The sequence below is a fragment of the Haemorhous mexicanus genome, chromosome 1, assembly GCF_027477595.1.
Source record: "Haemorhous mexicanus isolate bHaeMex1 chromosome 1, bHaeMex1.pri, whole genome shotgun sequence".
NCBI classification, from domain to species: domain Eukaryota; kingdom Metazoa; phylum Chordata; class Aves; order Passeriformes; family Fringillidae; genus Haemorhous; species Haemorhous mexicanus.
This window is the reverse complement of record NC_082341.1, coordinates 62,544,896-62,563,356: the sequence shown is the minus strand read 5'-3', so window position 1 is coordinate 62,563,356 and position 18,461 is coordinate 62,544,896. Positions and strand designations below refer to the sequence as shown.

Sequence of the window (18,461 nt, the reverse complement as noted above, 5' to 3'; positions counted from 1 at the left end):
CCATTCTGAAACCTTACTGATGTAGTGCAAAACGTTTCCTCGTGAAAAGTTGTAGCCTTTTTAATCAAAGAATGTCTCTTCAAGCAGTCAGCCTGTTGTAATGTTGAATCAACATAAACTTTAACATTTTGCCTTCGGCCATGGGGAAGATAAACATTTTATTCTGCTCACTGAAGTGAATCTTGGGTCTCTAAAGCAAAATGTGTACTCCATAATGAAAACTGCAAATGAAAGGTGAAAATTTTCTGCTACTGATGATATACTCCAGCTCCAGCTCACCTAGGAGAGATACACAATCTCACATCACATCAAAGCCCAGGAAATGGGAAATAATGAGTGGAGCACTGCATTAATCAGTGGACATGTCTGTAAAATTGGAAAGCAAATGGATAAATGAAAGAACCAAGAATGTGAACATCTACAGAAAAACTCCAAACCAGTGCATGTTAGATAAATTTATCACCAAGTAATTTTTACAAATAAACACAGAAGTAGAGAAGCACATGGGCATGATGAATCTGGAGGGGTAAAATAACCCAAATTAACCCAAAACCTAAATGGATTTTCTTTCTACATCACATCTTAATAGCCAGCATCATATACCCCATGGCAAAGCAGGCTGGCAGAACAACATGCCTGAATTCCTTATGGGGTCATGCACTGGATAACTTCAGGTCTCATAACTCTCCTGCTTACTCCACCTCCCAAGGGCTCAGCATGGGAGAAGAGCAACCATGCTTATGGAAATGGATAAACAAGTGCAAACTTGCAGTATTATTTCAGTATTATCACTAGAAACTGCTGCTTTTGTATTTTAGAACTTACAGAGAATGAAAGAAAAAGAGTAGGTTTTGCTGAAAGCTTTAAAAGTCAGAAATGTTTCTCTCAAAGTTACTTTGAATATATTATTGCCAGCAAATTCAAAGTAACACACTTAATTACTATCTCCAATAAGAAACTACTATTGTTTTGCTGCCTCCTTGTCAAGAGCCACCTTGTTCCCTTGCTATTTGCAGAACTGATTTCATAGTCTGTCATCAGTCCCCATGAATGCTGACACAGTGATGCAAACAACCAACTTGGAGTAGGCCTGCATGTCAAAAGAAGAAACTAATCATTTTGTATTTGGGAGCTGAAGTCTTGGTAAAGAATATAGAACAGAAAGGTCTGGTTTGGTTTAAGGCAAAATATTCATTTTTTTCTTCCTTGATGTTCAATTACAACTGTCAGCTAGTCTGGAGTAAAGCAAACCCTGTTCTTTTAATGTGTTTTCAGCTGGCAGACAGCATTTTACAGAACAGGACATAAGTGAGAGTCTAGCCAGTATAACACTAGGTTTAGTTAATGGCTAATCTGGCATTTGTTCAACTGTGTATTTCAAACAGCAAGGCAGAGAAGGTGCATAAAAAGAAAAAAAATATTAAGCTCTATCTTCACCACCTCATTTATGTGGCTGATGGAAATGATAGCCTATCAGAAGTGTCAGCATTCTAGTGAAAGCTGGCATGTAAATATTTATGCATTATGCAAGATAGTCAAGCCCTGGCTGGCTGTCCTTTCCCATATTTCTAGCAATAACAGACACTGCAGTGCAGATAAGAAAAAGCTAAAAAGCTTTACATGACAGAATTTAAAACAATTTTAAATGGTCATTAATACGAACCTGAACATGCAAAATGCTAAATGCTTCTAAGGTTAGAGTGACCTTAGTTATCTGGGAATAAAATGTACTCTGTGATACTCAGAAAGACATGGCTTCTTGTGAGATTACCAAGGAAACTATACATGAAGTTTTAACATTATATATAAAACATGGCTTGTTTTGCAATAAATTTTGGTGCTTTGCTTGGCTTTTATGGAAACATGAAAATCAGATTATTCATAGTGTGCATGACTGATTTTTTAATATTTTTTCCCCCATCGAATACAACTGCTTGCAGTTCCTTGTCCAGATAGCAAAATCTGTTGGTAGAAAAATGTTTCCATCTGAACATGATGAATGGACCTTGGTACAGGAGCTTAGAGGTATTCAGCAAGTTCCTAGCCTTGCAAGCTTGCCAGCACATCTGATGCTCACTGGCAACTATGTGGAGAGTTCCACTGCCAAACAGAGAAGTGGTAGTAGAGAGTTTTTCCCCTCCCTAGGGATGGTCACCACCCTTAGGCAGAGGCAAACTGGGGAGACACACAGAGCTACTGCCTGTGCTGTAGGATCTCTGTGGAGAACTAAGGCAGCTGTCCCCAAGGTTGGATTTCATATGAATTGCAGTCAGCCTAAAAACTAAGGCCTGACAACACAATTTACACAGCCAAATGTTCTACACTACCCAGGGGAATTCTTTACACACCTCCAGAGGCCAATAAACAGGCTAATAATTTCTGAATTTGATTATTACACTGTCAAGACCAGAGTAGGATGTGCTTCAGGATGTCATAAGAAACAAAGATTAAGACAACAGCCAGCATGTTCCTCCCCATTGTCATTGCTATCAATATAACAAAACACATTCTAATTATCACTACACCTCACCAGGACAACCACAACTAATAGGGCTGATGAGCCCAATGGTGTTCGTCATATAAGACTCTGAGGCTGGGACAGGTATGTGCTGTGAGAAGACGCAGCTGTAGCATTCCTTCTATCAGGGACCAAGACAGCCTTGTTCTTGTTGCCTCTATCACCTGATTCGTGGGTTTTCAAGAACAATGCCTACAAAATAGCTGAGCAACATTCCTTCCCATTGAAGTGAATAAATAATGAGAATAATCCTCTTAGCAACAGGAGCCTAAGATAAAATCTGTATTTTTTTTAGATGGTAAGGTGTTGGTCCTCAAAGTGGCAAGTAAGTTCATACAACATCTATTTCCCCTCAGGTATTGTGTTTAAAAGCAGAACACAAGCTAAAGGTATATATGTCTAATATTCTTTTACAAAATACAAATAAATTGGAAAAGAATCAGCCAGCTAAATAGTAAGCACTATTTAGTAAGAAGTTAAATAGTGTCATAAGCTCTAGCCTGTAAACTTTTTTGTTTGTTGCTGTGCTGAACTTTCTCCTAAATATCTCTCCAAAATATCTTCTCCTAAATATCTCTCTCCTGCTGAGAAGAACTCAAAGCTGGACAAATACTCTAGATGCAACCTCAGAGACGCCGAGTCAAGAGATAATCAGTGACCTTGATGAGCTGGCTGTGCTTTTACTAGCCCAGCCTGCACAGTCCACCTCATCCCCACAGGGAGCACTACCAACTCAACTTGCCAACCACAGGAGCTGCATGGCCTTTCTGCAGCTCCTTTCTAGCCCACCTGTCTCCAGACTGCACTAAGAGTTAACTGCACGACAGGTGCCCAACTTTGTACCTCTCTTTCTTGTGGAACTTCATGAGGCTCAAGTCACCCTATTCCCTCAAGCTGTTGAGATTGCTCTGAAAGACAGCCCTGCATTCACCTGGTAACAACAGCTGGTCCTCAATAAGGCTGTGTCCCATGCCATCATCTGTGTGACCCATGAACATATTATAATGTCTCAGACCCGTCTGAGTGGACCACCATCTGTAAATAGGTGCCAGTTAAATCTCAACCAGCTGACCTTTTAAATCTCACCGAACCAGTTGGTTTTTCACCTACCTTTTAGCCCACAGATCCAGCCCCTACCCTCAATAAGGATATTTTCCTCCCCATACTTACCACACTTCTTCCAATTTCCCCTACAAATACAGAAGTCTATACTGAAAGCAAGATAAAGGACAGTAACTCCTGCTACTGTTAGGTTCAATTTACCTAGTTCTTGTATTATTTCAGTCCACAGGAGTGCAAATCAAAGTAAAACAAGGGAGATATAATCTTATATTTAGTTATCAAGACCTATTTATTGCACATAAATCTTAGGATTAAAAAATTGGCCAACAAAGCACCATGTTGATCCAACAGAACAATGTGCTGTCAGCTTTAACAAAAATCAGATAAATCTGCACCTGTTGTGGTCCAGGACTGGAGGAATACTGCTCTATCAGTATAAAGAGACTGCAATTCAGGTGAACTTATTTGATAGGATGTAACAGTAGGGAGTCCTGATTCTCTAAGGCTCTGTAAGGCTTATAGAGCACTTCTGAAGCTGATGAAAAGGTAACTGACATTTGACATATTAACACAGAAAGAAAGATTTACTAAAGCTGCCATAAAGAAGCAGTATTGTTGAGCTTACAGCCATCCCCACAGAATTATGCTGTACACTTGAAAGAAATTGAGGAAAGAGAAACAACACACAATCTGTAATCCTAAGGAAAAAAAAAAAAAAAAAAAAAGCAAAGCCATTTTTTTAAAGCTTGATCACTACCTGGTCCAGTGGAACTTCCACAAGAGTATCTTCATCTTCTTGCACTTCAACTGCCCCCCACATTTCAGACCCCTCTTCTCTGGCTTTGTAAATATCTTCACCTATAATGGGAAAGACAAAGTGGAAGGAAGTGAAGTCCAATAGTGACACAGTGTGGCTCAACTACTGAACTGCACATTCAATTTTGCTTCTGAGAACAGCTTTCTGAGCTGACCCATCATTCCTCACACAGTTCTTTCAAGTCTTCAGTCTCCCATTACTGTCAATTCGTTTTTCTTTCCTTTTAACAACAAATACTTACAAACTACACCACCTGGGGAAGGGGTGAGAAAAGGCAAAGGGAAAGGGAACTGAACAAAGTCCTGCATCTGAAGTTCCTTCACTCTGGGCAAAGGTCCAGAGTGAATCTGAACTAGGTATATTACAACAACAACATAATATTTCTGTTTCTGCAGCCAATTATAGTACCCTTTATTAATGAGCATTATAGCATACATCTATCAAACATTTCAGTCTCTGAATCAAAAACAAACATGCTGAATCAGGTTAGGGTTAAAAGATTAAGAGAAACAGCTGGATTAGCTCTACTCCACAACTCTGGGCACATGCATGTGGAGCTGTGGCTGAAACTCCACATCCGCATTAAAAAACACATTCTCCTGGAAAAAAGGATTAACAGTTACATTTTGCAGAGATTTTACACCATTTAGTTTAATTAATTTATTTTCCCTGAGTATAAGAAGTCACTAGGGGTCTTTGAAGTTTCCAGCACAAGCCTTGTGGCATCAGCTAATTAGGAAAGTGAATATAGGTACATAGAGAAAACGATTTCCAAGTGATGCACAATCCTCTGTATTTTCCCCTGAACTGAAAACAGCCCAGAAACTAAAGGCACAAGTTACTCCAAATCATCTTTCTCCATTGATCTAGGAAAGATGAAGATGTGTCCATATCCAGCATAATATGTAACTACAGTAAGAAAGCCAAAAAAGTATTTCCACTGTATTTGACTGCCTCCTAGTTCTTCATTAAATGATCTGAACTTGGTAATGTCAACTGACCATGCAAATTGATCTGCATCGATGCATGCTGCTAATGAACAGCTTTAGTGCAGCACAGAACCACTTTGGTGGAAAAGTAATTGATAAAACCCGAAGACCTAGAGAAATCCAGAGTCCATCCACGTAAAAAGTCAGCACTGACTACTCCAGTAGTTTTCCAGTTACTTTTTCATCACTATGAGGGCTAAGGGAAGGGTTTGCCCTGGGAACAAATTCTGAGGCACCATACTGCTGCAAATGGCTGACTGGAGGGGAGGTGCCAGAAGGCCTCGGACAGTGGCCTGACAGCCGCTGCCCAGAGGACCAGAAATGAAAGCCATTCTCGCGGTCTGAAATGAAGAGGCAGAAATGGGGTTTCTATGGCACATCACAATGAAATTCCAAAGTGGTAGTGCTGGTTGCATCTTAGGAGAAAGATTTCCTGATGGTCAGAGCAGCTTGATTACCCAGGCATCAGTCCTGCTGGAACCTCCCCACCCTACCAAAAGATCCATACTACTACTCATCCTCTGAAAGTATCCCTGTTGGAAATACCAGAGGGGTCTTAGCATCACTTCTTGGACTCTTATCCTAAATAACTCACACATGTTTTTCAAAACCTCATTTTTGTACTTCACATGAAAATAATAATTTTCTTTTTTAGTTTCCTTTTTCTTGGGATTTAGTAAATACAATAAATACATTGAATGTATTAAATACAATGCATATACATGGATATTCCATTCAAACCAACCAAGGACATTCAATACTTGATAGCAATATGATAAATCTTGGACAATCTACCTGTATATATCCCATTACAAATCCCCTTTGACACAAGATTTGTTTGGGTTTTTTGACAAAATCAGCAATAAAAACATGGAGGTGCTGAGAATAACAAAAAATTGCATCTGAACAGATGCTACCTGTACTTTTTCAAATAATCAATGCACTTCACATTTCCCATTTTTCTGAGCTCTCTAAGAGACAGAATGTTCTGTTTCTCTTACTTGGTATTATCATTGTTGCCTCTCATCACAGGCACTTGAGCTATAGATTTCCACCATATTCTGAGAGGAAAACGTAATGTGTTTCCTAAAACCCACCATGAAGACTCTCCTTTTTCAAGAGAAAAGGAGTAAGCTTTCCCTTAAGTACGTAAGTAAATAACCTTGCCCTAGATTCCCTGGCTCATTAAACTACAAAGAGTCAACTCAGTGTCTGAAAGAACTGCATTTAATATCACCATCCTTCCATTTAGGCTCTGTAATAACACCTTTGTGTCACGGACACATTTTCTGAAAAATCCTTTCGTTAGGATCTTTTCTCCTGAGAAGCTGAGGGGCCTCAGAAATGTAATGTGAACAATGATTATCTGCTGCTGTGGAATGCAACAGGTGCATCTTTGATTGGTCTCATGTGGTTGTTTTTAATTAATGGCCAATCACAGTCCAGCTGTCTTGGACTCTCTGGTCAGTCACAAGATTTTATTATCATTCCATTCCTTTCTATTGCTTGAAAGCCTCTTGATGAAATCCTTTCTTCTATTCTTTTAGTAAGTTTTAATATATCATTTTCTTTTAATATAATATATATCATAAAATAATAAATCAGCCTTCTGAAACATGGAGACAAGATTCTCATCTCTTCCCTTGTCCTGGGACCCCTGCGAATACAACCACAACCTTTGCCTTCAAGGTCCCCAAGTCTTTCAACCAAAATGAGGACTGTCTGGCCTCTAGAGGTAAAAAGGATTTGGGTGCAAAGGCAATTTTCATCAAGTTTTTACTCCAGGGCAAAAGGAGGAGTACAAGGGAGATGAACATGTGCTAGCCCTGGAGGCCAAATTCACTCAAGAACTGAGGATTCTCAATTTTACAGCACCTCTTCTTAGAAGAGCAGATCAAGCTCAGGGCTATGCTGAACCACCCAAAGAGACAGACTCACAGTATTTTGAAAAGACTTACTCATGTAACCAGGAGGGAGCAGGAGAGAGGAAAGAAGACTCTAAGTTTCAGTAAGGAATCATATTTCTCATTTAAAAGAGAGTGCCCAAAAAGGTAGTAACAGTATGATTTCAATAAGCAAAATCTGAAGCCTCCATGGAATTTCCTCCAAGCACTTTCTAGCAGGTGTTTGCTCAGAAAGCTGGTCATAAATGAAAAGATATTAGTTGAAAAGAACTCTGCACAACACTGCAGCATCTCTTGGGGATACCGCTGTTCATTGTCTTGCACAGAAAGCATTCTCAAGAGAAACAGCACTCCTGTTCTTCCACAGACTGAAAATATTATTTAAGGAAAATAGAACATTTACAACAAAAGGGAAATTAATTATTTAGCTCTGCAAAAACATAAGAGAATGGAAGACAGATGTCCAAAATACGTGTACAGTCAGGGAAGGAATTAAAACACTTAGGTCTGAAATATGCCAAAAGAGATGAAGAAAAAATGAAACAAACTGAAAAATGGGGAAGTTGTAATACTTGAACAAAAAATTCCAAAGGAAATGGCAAGGAATGCAATTAGTCTTACACACACACTGTTGTCTTTTGTTACAAAAAATGAAAATAAATACAAAAATTGCAAAATAATTTACATAAAATTAATTTGAATAAATGGAGCATTATAAAAATAGCTTAAAATGTTAACATTATTAGCATTGCGACTCTATAGCCAGAAGTATTTACACTTTCTGCATGTGAGTTACAAATATCTGGAGGATGGAAGCTTAGTGAAAGGCCAGCACATTTCTTGTTTGTTTGATTCTGTGTCAAGATCTTGTCAACAGGAGCTTGCAGGCCACATTAATCACAATTATCAGTGCTCTGAATTACTTCCAAGGTAACGTTTTCAGTTGGGTAACTTTGCCTCATATTTTATAGATAGTGCTTTTTGCTTTAGGAAAAAAAACTATGAAAAAATCTTATTGATGCAATATTTCACATCTCTGTGTCTGAATCATTAGTCAGTTTCTTCACATGTCTCCACGGGAGAAAAAACAAGAAAACATTTTAGAAAAGTCCATAAATTACATGAAGAAACATTTTTGCAAGTCTTCATCCTGTATTGTTATGGGCTTCTATTGCAATCTCCATTGAAACAGAAATATGTGGTGTACCCTGCCAAAAAGAAAAAGTCCAGCACTTCCATTAAATGGCACATTTATGACTACTCCAAAGAGTTCATACAAAATTGTAGATTAAACATGCTCCTCTTTTATGAGTCAGCTCTGATTTTCTTGTGCCTAAAACTACCTGAGAACTGACCACAGACAGGGCCATGGCAACACTGGGGCAGAAGAGCTCTGAAAGGGGGTAAGAAAGGAAGGTATGTCTCCCCATAGCATTGCTGGTAAGTATAAACAGAGGATTTCTTTCAGTTAGGTTCTCAGTTCTCCATGCCACAGCATGTGCAGCTTCTGTCAAGAGGCCAAGCAAAATATTCCTGAAAGTTTCGTGATCTTCTGTGGGGATATTTTTCCATGGTGTCCAGACAAAGAGAAGATACTGGAGTTTTTCAAGTTTTGCCCGTCACTGTGTGAGACAATAGACTACCCTGAGCCAAAAATCAGCACTATTTTTTATACCCTAAACAGAGAGATTTAGGTAACCTAAACATCTCCTGCTGTTTCTGATTATCTTAAAGCAGGGTCATGTTCAGCAATTTCGGTAAAAATGGGGAAGAAGAATCTGCTGAAGGGCAAAGAACAGATCATTCAAATGGAGCAGCCAGTTGGAGAGAGAATATGCAGAGGCTGGAGGATAGATACACTGAGGGAGATGATGAAGGCACAGTGATGATAGAAAAAGTATGTGGAATGAGGAACTGTATAAGAGCAAATAGAAAGATGAGAAAATACTAGTGAGAAAAAGGGAAGCAATGCGGTCTAATGCACTGACTGGAAGGCAGGAAAATGGCTTGTAGGCAGTAGAGGAGTAGAAGCTTGAAAGAATGAGAGGGGGAAGAAAAAAAGTCAGCAGGTATCCAAGCCAATTTAAGCTTCCTAAAAGAATCTTCCTTCAGGAAAGCCTGCAAAGAGGAATGCTGGACTGCTTCCTACCAGCAATTGAATGTCTATGTTCCGATGTTACCACACACACAGAAGTGCAGAAAAAAAAAAAAAAAAACAAAAAAACCAGCAATGAAAAAATGCTCCTTGTTTTCAGGCAAGGGGTTTTTTGTTCATATTTATTTCTTCAACAAACACTACTTATTAAGACTCTGGAGAGTGGAAAGAGTTCTTACAGGATTTTTTGGCTTCACGCTGAAGAGATGAATGAAAACTGCAACCATAAGTGCTTTCCTGTGGAGAATCTTCAAGAGTTGTGCTCTCTCCTGCCTCTTCTCCAGCTCCATAATCCCACAGAGAGAAAGAGCAATGAAATCTCAGGTGGATCCAGATGACTTAAAGCTCTGAATTCCTTGAAGTCTTGTCAGGGTTACCAGGAAAGGGAACATTTGGAGCCTGGTAACAGCCCTGCCAAGGAAAGGTAACTACTGCCTCAAAAAAGCCATGGGCCAACTCAACCTGCCCCAAGCAAACTGAAATGATACAGGTGTTGAAACACTGCCACTTACTTTATGGCCAACCTCTACAGCTAGGAGCAAGAAAGCCACACAAATAGTAAGAACAAGAGAAATTTCCAGCTGAAAAAGGCAGTGAAATTACAGGAGCAGGATGTTACCACTACACTTAGTATTTGGTAATCAGATCCAGAGGCTACAGGTGAGAGAAAGGCACTGTGGTCAATTTTGGATGAGAACCTTGGAAAGGATAATGACTGGTAAACAGGGGGCAAGGTTTCTGGTTTTGTACTTGGCCAAGGTCTATCTCAAATTAAGCAGCTCAGTACTCAGCTGCTTTCACCAAAGATAGAAGATGGTACTGTATTCCTGAAGAGCTTTTCAGCTCTGACTTTGTTGCAAGTGGACAGATAAAACCAATTCAATTTAAGAAAATTTTAAGACTTCCTAATGACTTGCACAATGACTCTTAAAAGTCAAAGATCTTCATTTTGAGAGTTAGCTACTCTGTCTTGGCCCTTGCCCATGCCAGCTGTTGCTGGCTTTTCAGCCCTGGGGAATTCATTTGTGTGAAAGGGATTCTGCTGCCGATTCAGGAGAATTTTCTAGCTATTTTCTAGATCTTTTCTTCCTAATCTCCTGATAGGTACAGAACAGATAAATTACCACCAAGAACAAATTTATAGACGCCTAAAAAATTTCAACTAGCAACATTTCACTGGTCACATTTTAGTAGTTGTCTCAACACAAAAGTGTTCAGTGTATTGGGCATTCAGTTCAGCATGTAGAGAAAGAAACCACAAACTGGTGCATGTATAAGCCACCAAGTTCTGGCTAAAATGGAAAGATCATTTTCTGTTTGATGCCATTCAGTATTTCAGATGGAATTCTTTTTTCTGCACTTTGATAAACAAGGTTATATGACTTTATTAAATACCAGTTAAGTTATATATTAAACTAGCTCATAAGAAATCTGTACTTTTTAAATAATTAAGCACAGGAATGAATGGTTTTTATTTAAGCTCCTTTCCTAAACTTCGATAACTGTGAAATATTTATTGCAGAAAAATTTACAAGATTAGAGATATTAATGCATTTCAAATGTTAAACTGATTGAAGTTTAATAGTAGAAATTTTAAAAGTCATTGTAATAATAATCTGCCCTGAATATTTTGTGGAAATCTGAGACATTTACTAAGTGCAAGCCCTATAGGTAAGGAAGGAAGTTAATATGACTATAAAAAAAATAATGTGACTTACAACAGAGGCTGCATCGTAAAAGCAGTAAGTAGAATTAAAAACAAAGTGCAAAAAAAAAAAAAAAAAGTGGCTTATAAAATTGAATAGTTTGCTGTGAGGAAAAAGGAGGACATCTGCTTATGCCTGCATATAAAATAATTTTATTTTCTTGTTTTGTGTGTGTTTTGGGGTTTATTTAATTTAAAAGCGTCTTTGTTGAACCAAACCCATTTCCAACAGAGCCACTGCCTTCATGATAGTTTTGGGTGTGTGTTCATGCCTGTGACTCCTGTCATCAAAATGAAATGGAATTGAAAAGAACCTGCTAGCAATTTACACATGAAACTGTTGAGAATATTAAAAAGTACATACTTTTCTTCCCTTGATACTATTGCAGCCTCAAGTTTTTAAGCAATTGTCTCTTTTGAAAATTTTGAATCTGTAATATAATTTGATGCTATTAGAGAATGCTGACATCTGATTACCTCAACAGAAACTGCAAAAGGTTCTTCTAGAGGTTGTCCTTGTATGCAGCACTCTCCCTTACTGACAGGAAATATGGTTATGCTGGAGCAAAGGAAAAGCTGGACTAGCTCAGTCATCTTTATACATCAACAGCTACAAAAATAAAGGACTGAGTGTCATAATACATGGGGGTTTTTTCCCTCTCCATGTTTTGGCCCTTCATCCCACTTACTCTCCATGTTTCTAAGCATCCAATTCATTAATTGATATAAATTATAGATCATTAAGGAAGGCCATTTGCACTTTTAAATTAAGAAAGCAGTTTTCATTTAGCCACATTTTTTTAAATTCCGTGCCTGTTCCACAACTCAGCCTTCTCTGGAGTATAGTCATGTGCCAGGAGCTAAACTGTCACTAAACAAACGTAAAAGCCCTGAAATTTCTGCCCTGATCCCATCATTCCAAACTTTTACACCCTCCTGCTAGGAATTAAGCAGCATGCTTTCCTGCTGATAAGTATGTATTTTCCTATTTAACATTTTGTGAAGTATTCACTTCCCTAAAAGCAAACCCAAAGAAATTTGTGTGTTTGAATAAAGTGGCTGCAAGGTTTATCATCATCTTAGTTCCACACTGCCATTAGAATGCTCTGGCTACCATGATCCAGCACTGTAACAATACACACCTACAGCAAAAAGGGTTCTCATTTCTTGCTACAGATTTGTCTCCTACTATGCAAGGAATAAGACAGCAGGTCTTGTAAAATGTCCGAAAATGAGAAACTCTGTCTTTCTTCAGCAGTCTTTCCTCTGCTTTGACAATATCAGAGTGATATGGTCTGTGTTTTAATGGCAGATAGGTTTTTAATCTTAAAGGTTGTCAGAGGAAAACACAGACAACAAGTTCAACTCACAATGCAGAGTGGATATTCAGCAGCCCAGGTTTGTACTCTTTGGCAAGTTCATAGTTTTACTGAAACCAATTCAGAGCAGGACAGCAATACCTAGGGTTCTGTGCAGCTTTCCTTATAAATAAGGGTTAGCCTTTTTCTTCCTTTTTTTCAGCCAGTAACAAACCCAGGAAATTGAGGTGACAACTAACTTCTAACACCTCATAATACTAAAATATAGATCTGAGAAACTGTGGAGTGGGTCAGCCCATGTCCACCCTATGATTTCTCCAAATCACAGAAAAAACTCAAACTCCACAGTCTATTAACTCTAGAAGTTCTTTTATAGTTTATGTAGGGAGTTACTTCACAAGCCATGTGACCACAATTAAACTACTGTATTTCAACAGAACAGGCTTTAAATGAGGGTTCTCCCCTCCAAGAATTTTCTGCTACACTTCTGAATTTGCTACTTTCCCAATCAACTTCCTACACATCATCTTTACAGGATGTGGCACCAACCAAAAAATTAATAGGTTGGGCGTTTTTTGGTGGTTTGCCATCTTTTTTTTCTTTTTTAAACCTCAAAACAAGCTGCTGATAATTAAATGTACCTTTGGTGTCACTTTCATAAACCCAAATTCTGCTGAACCAGATGCACTAGTCTAAGCTCTAAACCTCACATTTCTAATTGCAATTACTGTTGCATACAATATATTCAATGTTATTAAGGCTTCTATGAGTGCAGTGGAAGCCTGATCATTACACATCACACATTAATAGTGTGCTTTACAGATGACAAATACCAAAGCATCAGCTCACAATCTACTCAATTTGCCCTGAGAAGTGGTGAATGTAAGTGTTCCACAAAGAGCTTTCAACTCTACAAAAATCTTTAATCATCTTGATTTAAGAGGATTATGACATGGATCAGTTGTAATATAAATGGCATGCTGGTGAAATTCTCAGTGTATTTTAAAAAAATAAATTCAAAGTAAATATACAGCTAGCCCAACTAAACTCAGTTGGAAGATTAGGTTAAGACTTAAATACACTGCGTGCATAATTCTTCAGATTTTAAGACCCAGGAAACAATCACTTTCAAACAGTCTAGCACTCAAGAGAAGAATCCATGCAATGCTAAATTGGCAGGGGAAAGGATAGCAAAGAATACAGGATACATTTGCTACTATGAACATTTTCTTTTTATCTATTTCCATACACCCCAAAATATGCATGTGTAAATTCACTGTGCAATTTCTTGATTTCAGATTAAAATTAATTAGTCACTTATCAGTGATAGCCAAATGCAGCCAGCTAAAATGCCAAAAGCCTTTTTCACAGTCCATCAGGAAAAATATAAAATTATAATAAAAATTAAATAAAATTCCTAAGATAGTGACAAATGCTTCCCTCACTCAATCCAAAACCTTTGAGTTTGAAGGACTGTTTTGGAATAAAACTGCAAAGCCAGTTTAGGAACTGCAATGAGCCTTCAGAATAGACAGTGGAGCTATGCTGATCAAAACAGTACTTGGAGTCTCCATTATCACTGTGTTCCTGGAGCTGGCTTCTAGCTCTCCATGAAGAATAAATCTCCATTTCAGAATAAGACTCCTCACTCTAAAATGAACCTGCAAATGCCATCATTCAAGGCAGCAAGGCAGCAATGACATAGCTACTTCATATATCCAATACTTCAGCAACCAGACTAAACTAGATTTCTAATTTCAGTTAGCTGAGAGAACAAACTAATCTGATTACCAGCTCTTATGGTATTTTCATCAGCAGCCCCACTAGTCACACAGCCACTGTGGGGGTCTGTCTCACCCTGAGACAAGGTGACAAACCAGGACAGAGCACGGGAGATTCTCTGCTGACAGGGAGACTTTCAGAGCACTAAAAGCACACACATTAGGAGAAGCTCGAACAGCCTGTATTCTGCCCTTTCAAGCTGGACTGGATGTTAATGCAGCTCTCCAGTGTATGAAGAGATACTGAAAATAACAGGTGAAGCAGTGCCCCCAGAAAAGGGTATGTACCCTTTGCTGTCCTTTGGATCCCAGCATAATGTCCCAGCAGCATAAGTTCCTTCCAAACCCAAAGGGAAGGAGGACAGGTCCTCAGCAGACGGGTAAACAAAGCATACAGGCACAGGTAAGTAAAAGTATGCACACAGTGTGTCTCGCTGCCAGAGGAAGCCATGCCCACTTATTTGTATTCTGAAACCCAGAGGCCCAGTATCTTTAAACATTAACTTCAGTGGAGGGTTTTTTTTGTTAAAAATGAAACAGCTCTTTGTTTTTTAACAAGATCTGTCCAGTTTGCCTGTTGGCTTTCTTTCCTTTTAACTAAATTAAAGATTCTTGTTCCACAGTTGTAGCACAGCATTTACATTAACTTGTAATGAATGCTTAAAATGCAAAAAAAAAAAAACCCAAACCAATATTCTTTGCTCTGTTGAGTTCTCAACACACTTCCATAATTTTAATACTAAGCACAATACAGTTGTGCAGGCTATGCTTAAAGGCTGCATGGCAATAAAGAGAACAAATTATGAAATAAACTAAGCATCTGAGATAGTAAATAAAGGAATGAAAAATTGTCTTTATGGTATCAAAATGACAAGGTAAAACAACAGTTCAGAAAATCCAAAGGAAAGCAAAAAACCTTGGGGGAAAAAAATTAGAGCTGACTTTAAAACACACCAATCCCCCAGCTGTTAGAAAAATCCAAAAATTAATAGTATCACCTGAGGATTGAAATGGTGGTATTTGGGAAAACCCTGATGAAAAAGCTGATGAGGGAGAATGAGTCTCTGATGAAATGACTGAACCTCTATGTCCTCTTCTAAAAAGGAGGCAGTTCTAGGATTAAAAATGATACCCATAATTAAGACTTAAGCATTCAAAGGACCTCAATAAGGTAAAAAAAAAAAAACAAAACATGGTCAGAACTACTCCCTGGGACCCCTTGCAAGTGGCAAACATACAGGAAAAAATATGGATGAAAACCAGGGGAGTTTGAGCATTTGTTGAGAATAAGTGTCTCAGCAGCAAGTAGAATATTGCTGAATGGAAATGAAGCTGATGCATACTGGGCTGGGACCTGAGCCTAGCAATCAACCCCATTCAATAATCAGCAGTTTTGCATATGGGGCAGGAGGAACAGAGGTTATGGAAAGAGCAGGACCAGCTTCCATACCCACGTGGCCATCTCATGAAATATTCACCACTATTACAAGGCAATGTATGGACACTTAAACGGATACATCCCAATCTCCGCAGAAGTTGATCCTAGTATGCTAAGACCTCTATTGAAAGAAGCCCTAATAACATTAAAAATGTTTTCAGTACGGTGACAAGACCAAATAGAGAAGACAAAGACATGACAAAGAGGAGATCTAATGCATAGTGAAGATCCCCAAGATGACCCTTCCTCTTGGGCAAGACTCCTTCATGACACAGTAAACCATGCTAGGGAAATGGGCTGGGAAACCCCATCCTGGAGAACAAACTTGGGCCTTTGAGAGGGGCCCACAAACTGAAGTGCAGAGACTTCCTGAGTGCCAGGTGAGGACTTTTAAACATACCTTGCCTGAGACAGAAGGATCAAAATACCCCTGAAGCAAAATGACCTGTGGAGGACGGCAGTAGCTTTATGTACTTCCCATGCAGCTCTCAGGCAACAACCAGAGAACACTTAGTGAAAAGAGTGCAAGGGGGACACGTGAAAAAAACATAAGCTTTCACAGAAAAAACATACCTGCAAGCATTTGAGGAGAGGAAAAGAGACAAAAGAAAAAACCTCACTAAGTGCTGGGAGAACTTTAGGCTTTATCACTTGGTACATTATGGCCTACCAATTTACTTACCATTAGGACCTAGAAAACATCCTTTGAAATATGTGATTGATAGAGGAGCTCAAATTTCACTAAACACCCCAATGGATGCTGAGAAATTAGACATAAATTTTAAAAGAAATAGGGCCCATGCACCAGAATTTAATGAACAAAGCAATTTATGTTATACTGCCAAAGTGTGTTTATGTTTACCTGGGGAAAGACAATGGAACTCACACACTTGCAGTCACAGAACATGAAGAAAATACTTTAGGATACAATATCTTTAAAGGAGAAGTTTGGCAATTGCCTCATGGGAATATTTGGTCATTCAGGCCCACAAAAAGTTTTCTGAAGAGAATGAGAAAATGTATTCAACATCGATTGGTTTTAAGCATGCACTAATAAGAACAAAAGTGGTGTTTGGACTGCTAGCTGTCACTAAAAGCAGGCATGCTAATGCCAAAGCTACTATTTCAGGGCTCTATAACTGCTTTTCCAGCCTTCCTGTTCCAGATTACACACAAACTGACAAAGGATCACTCTTGAGACCAGCATGATGGTAGAGCACTGGGACAAAAAGGAGGGTATCAAAGGAATTTTTTATACTATTATTATCCCCAAACAAACAGGATGGTGGAAGGTGCCGATGGTTTGTTGAAAAGCTACTTTACGCTTCATGCATCTGGATGGGATAAAAGGTTTCCCTCTGTATTATATGAGATAGATAAATGACAAGGACCATGGTAAAATCTGTACTTTTGCAATGCTGGCTTTCTGTCAGTGGCAGTCTTTGACAATGAGGGTTGGCTGGGCAAGGGATACTCCCACAGCAGCACGGCTCACCGCTCCTACAGCCTGCCTGGCTTGAGCTTCAGGTCACTCCTTCTTGAGGTATGACCGGAACAGAATGCATAAAAGACAACAACTTTGCAGGAGGTAACCATTCAGAGTCTTTGTAGGACCTTTTCTTTTAATCACTTCACTACAAGCTACCAAAGTTCTGAACTACAGTGCAGCTCCCACACTCCACTGAGTGAGTGAGTCAGAGGTGAGTGAAAAGACTTTAATTTCTCAAGAGTTAGAATCATAGAATAATTAGGGTTGGAAAAGATCTTTAAGATCATCAAGTCTAACTGCCAGCCCAGTACCACCACCACGTTCACCTTAAAACCTTGTCCTAGAGTACCATATCCATTTTTTTTTTTTGAGTTTTTCCAGGGATGGTGACTCCACCACTTCCCTGGGCAGCAGGTTCAATGTTTTCTGTGAAGAAATTTTTCCTAATATCCAATCTATGCCTCCTCTGGTGCAACTTGAGGCCATTTCCTTTTGTCCTATTACTTCTTACTTCGAAGAAGAGATTGAACCACACCTGGCTACAATTGTCCATTCCCACTTTTACTAACAGGTCTTTATATATGGAGGTAAAATAGAGATCACAGAGCTTCTCCAAAAATACACTTGAGCTCAAACTAGACAATCTGCTGCCTTGAACAGCTTCTCCTAGTTACACAAGACTCACAAAGCATAGAAAAGATGAAGTGAGAAGCAAACAGTCACTTCTTCAATAAACTTTGAGGGTTTCCAACCAATTCTGTCAGCAGGTGGAGCAGCAACAGCATTACATACAGACATAAACGTTTTCTTATATATGGATGTTTGTGCCTAAATTTGCAAACTGCTGCCACTGCTGTCACAGCACAGAGAAGGGCAAATTCTAAAAGGGCCTCCAGCAGCCCTACTGCAGGATTAGTTAGCTACCAGCTAACTGGAGCTTCTGTCTGTGTTCCTCCCCCAGGCTCCAGCTGTTTTTTTACACAGAGCCAGGCAGGTAATCAGGGATTCTCAGGGACAGCGAGGTGTCCTTTGAGAACACCAGCTCCTTTTCTTCACCTTATTGCAGGGCAGAACAGTGAGAAAATGGTGAAAATATATTTTTTATTTTCCTTTACCAAAAGCATAATGATAGAACCATATGAGCTTAACTTCCAAGGTATACTAAAAACCAGACACTGCCTCTTGTGCTCTGTAAATGAAGCCAGGAATGTAGTGGCTACACACAGGCACCTTTCCTAAGCAGAAAGAACTTTGGCAATTCCAGTTTCTCAGAGTAAATGGACA

The 18,461-nt window shown here is 39.0% G+C and overlaps 1 protein-coding gene across 1 annotated transcript in view; it reads right to left on the bottom strand.

The window, feature by feature from the left end:
• DCDC2 (doublecortin domain containing 2) overlaps positions 1–18,461 on the bottom strand; it is a 53,470-nt gene that overhangs the window by 10,884 nt on the left and 24,125 nt on the right. The window contains exon 8 of the mRNA XM_059851401.1: positions 4,338–4,438. Within this exon, the coding sequence (XP_059707384.1) occupies positions 4,338–4,438 (101 nt within the window). The remainder of the gene's footprint in view (positions 1–4,337; positions 4,439–18,461) is intronic.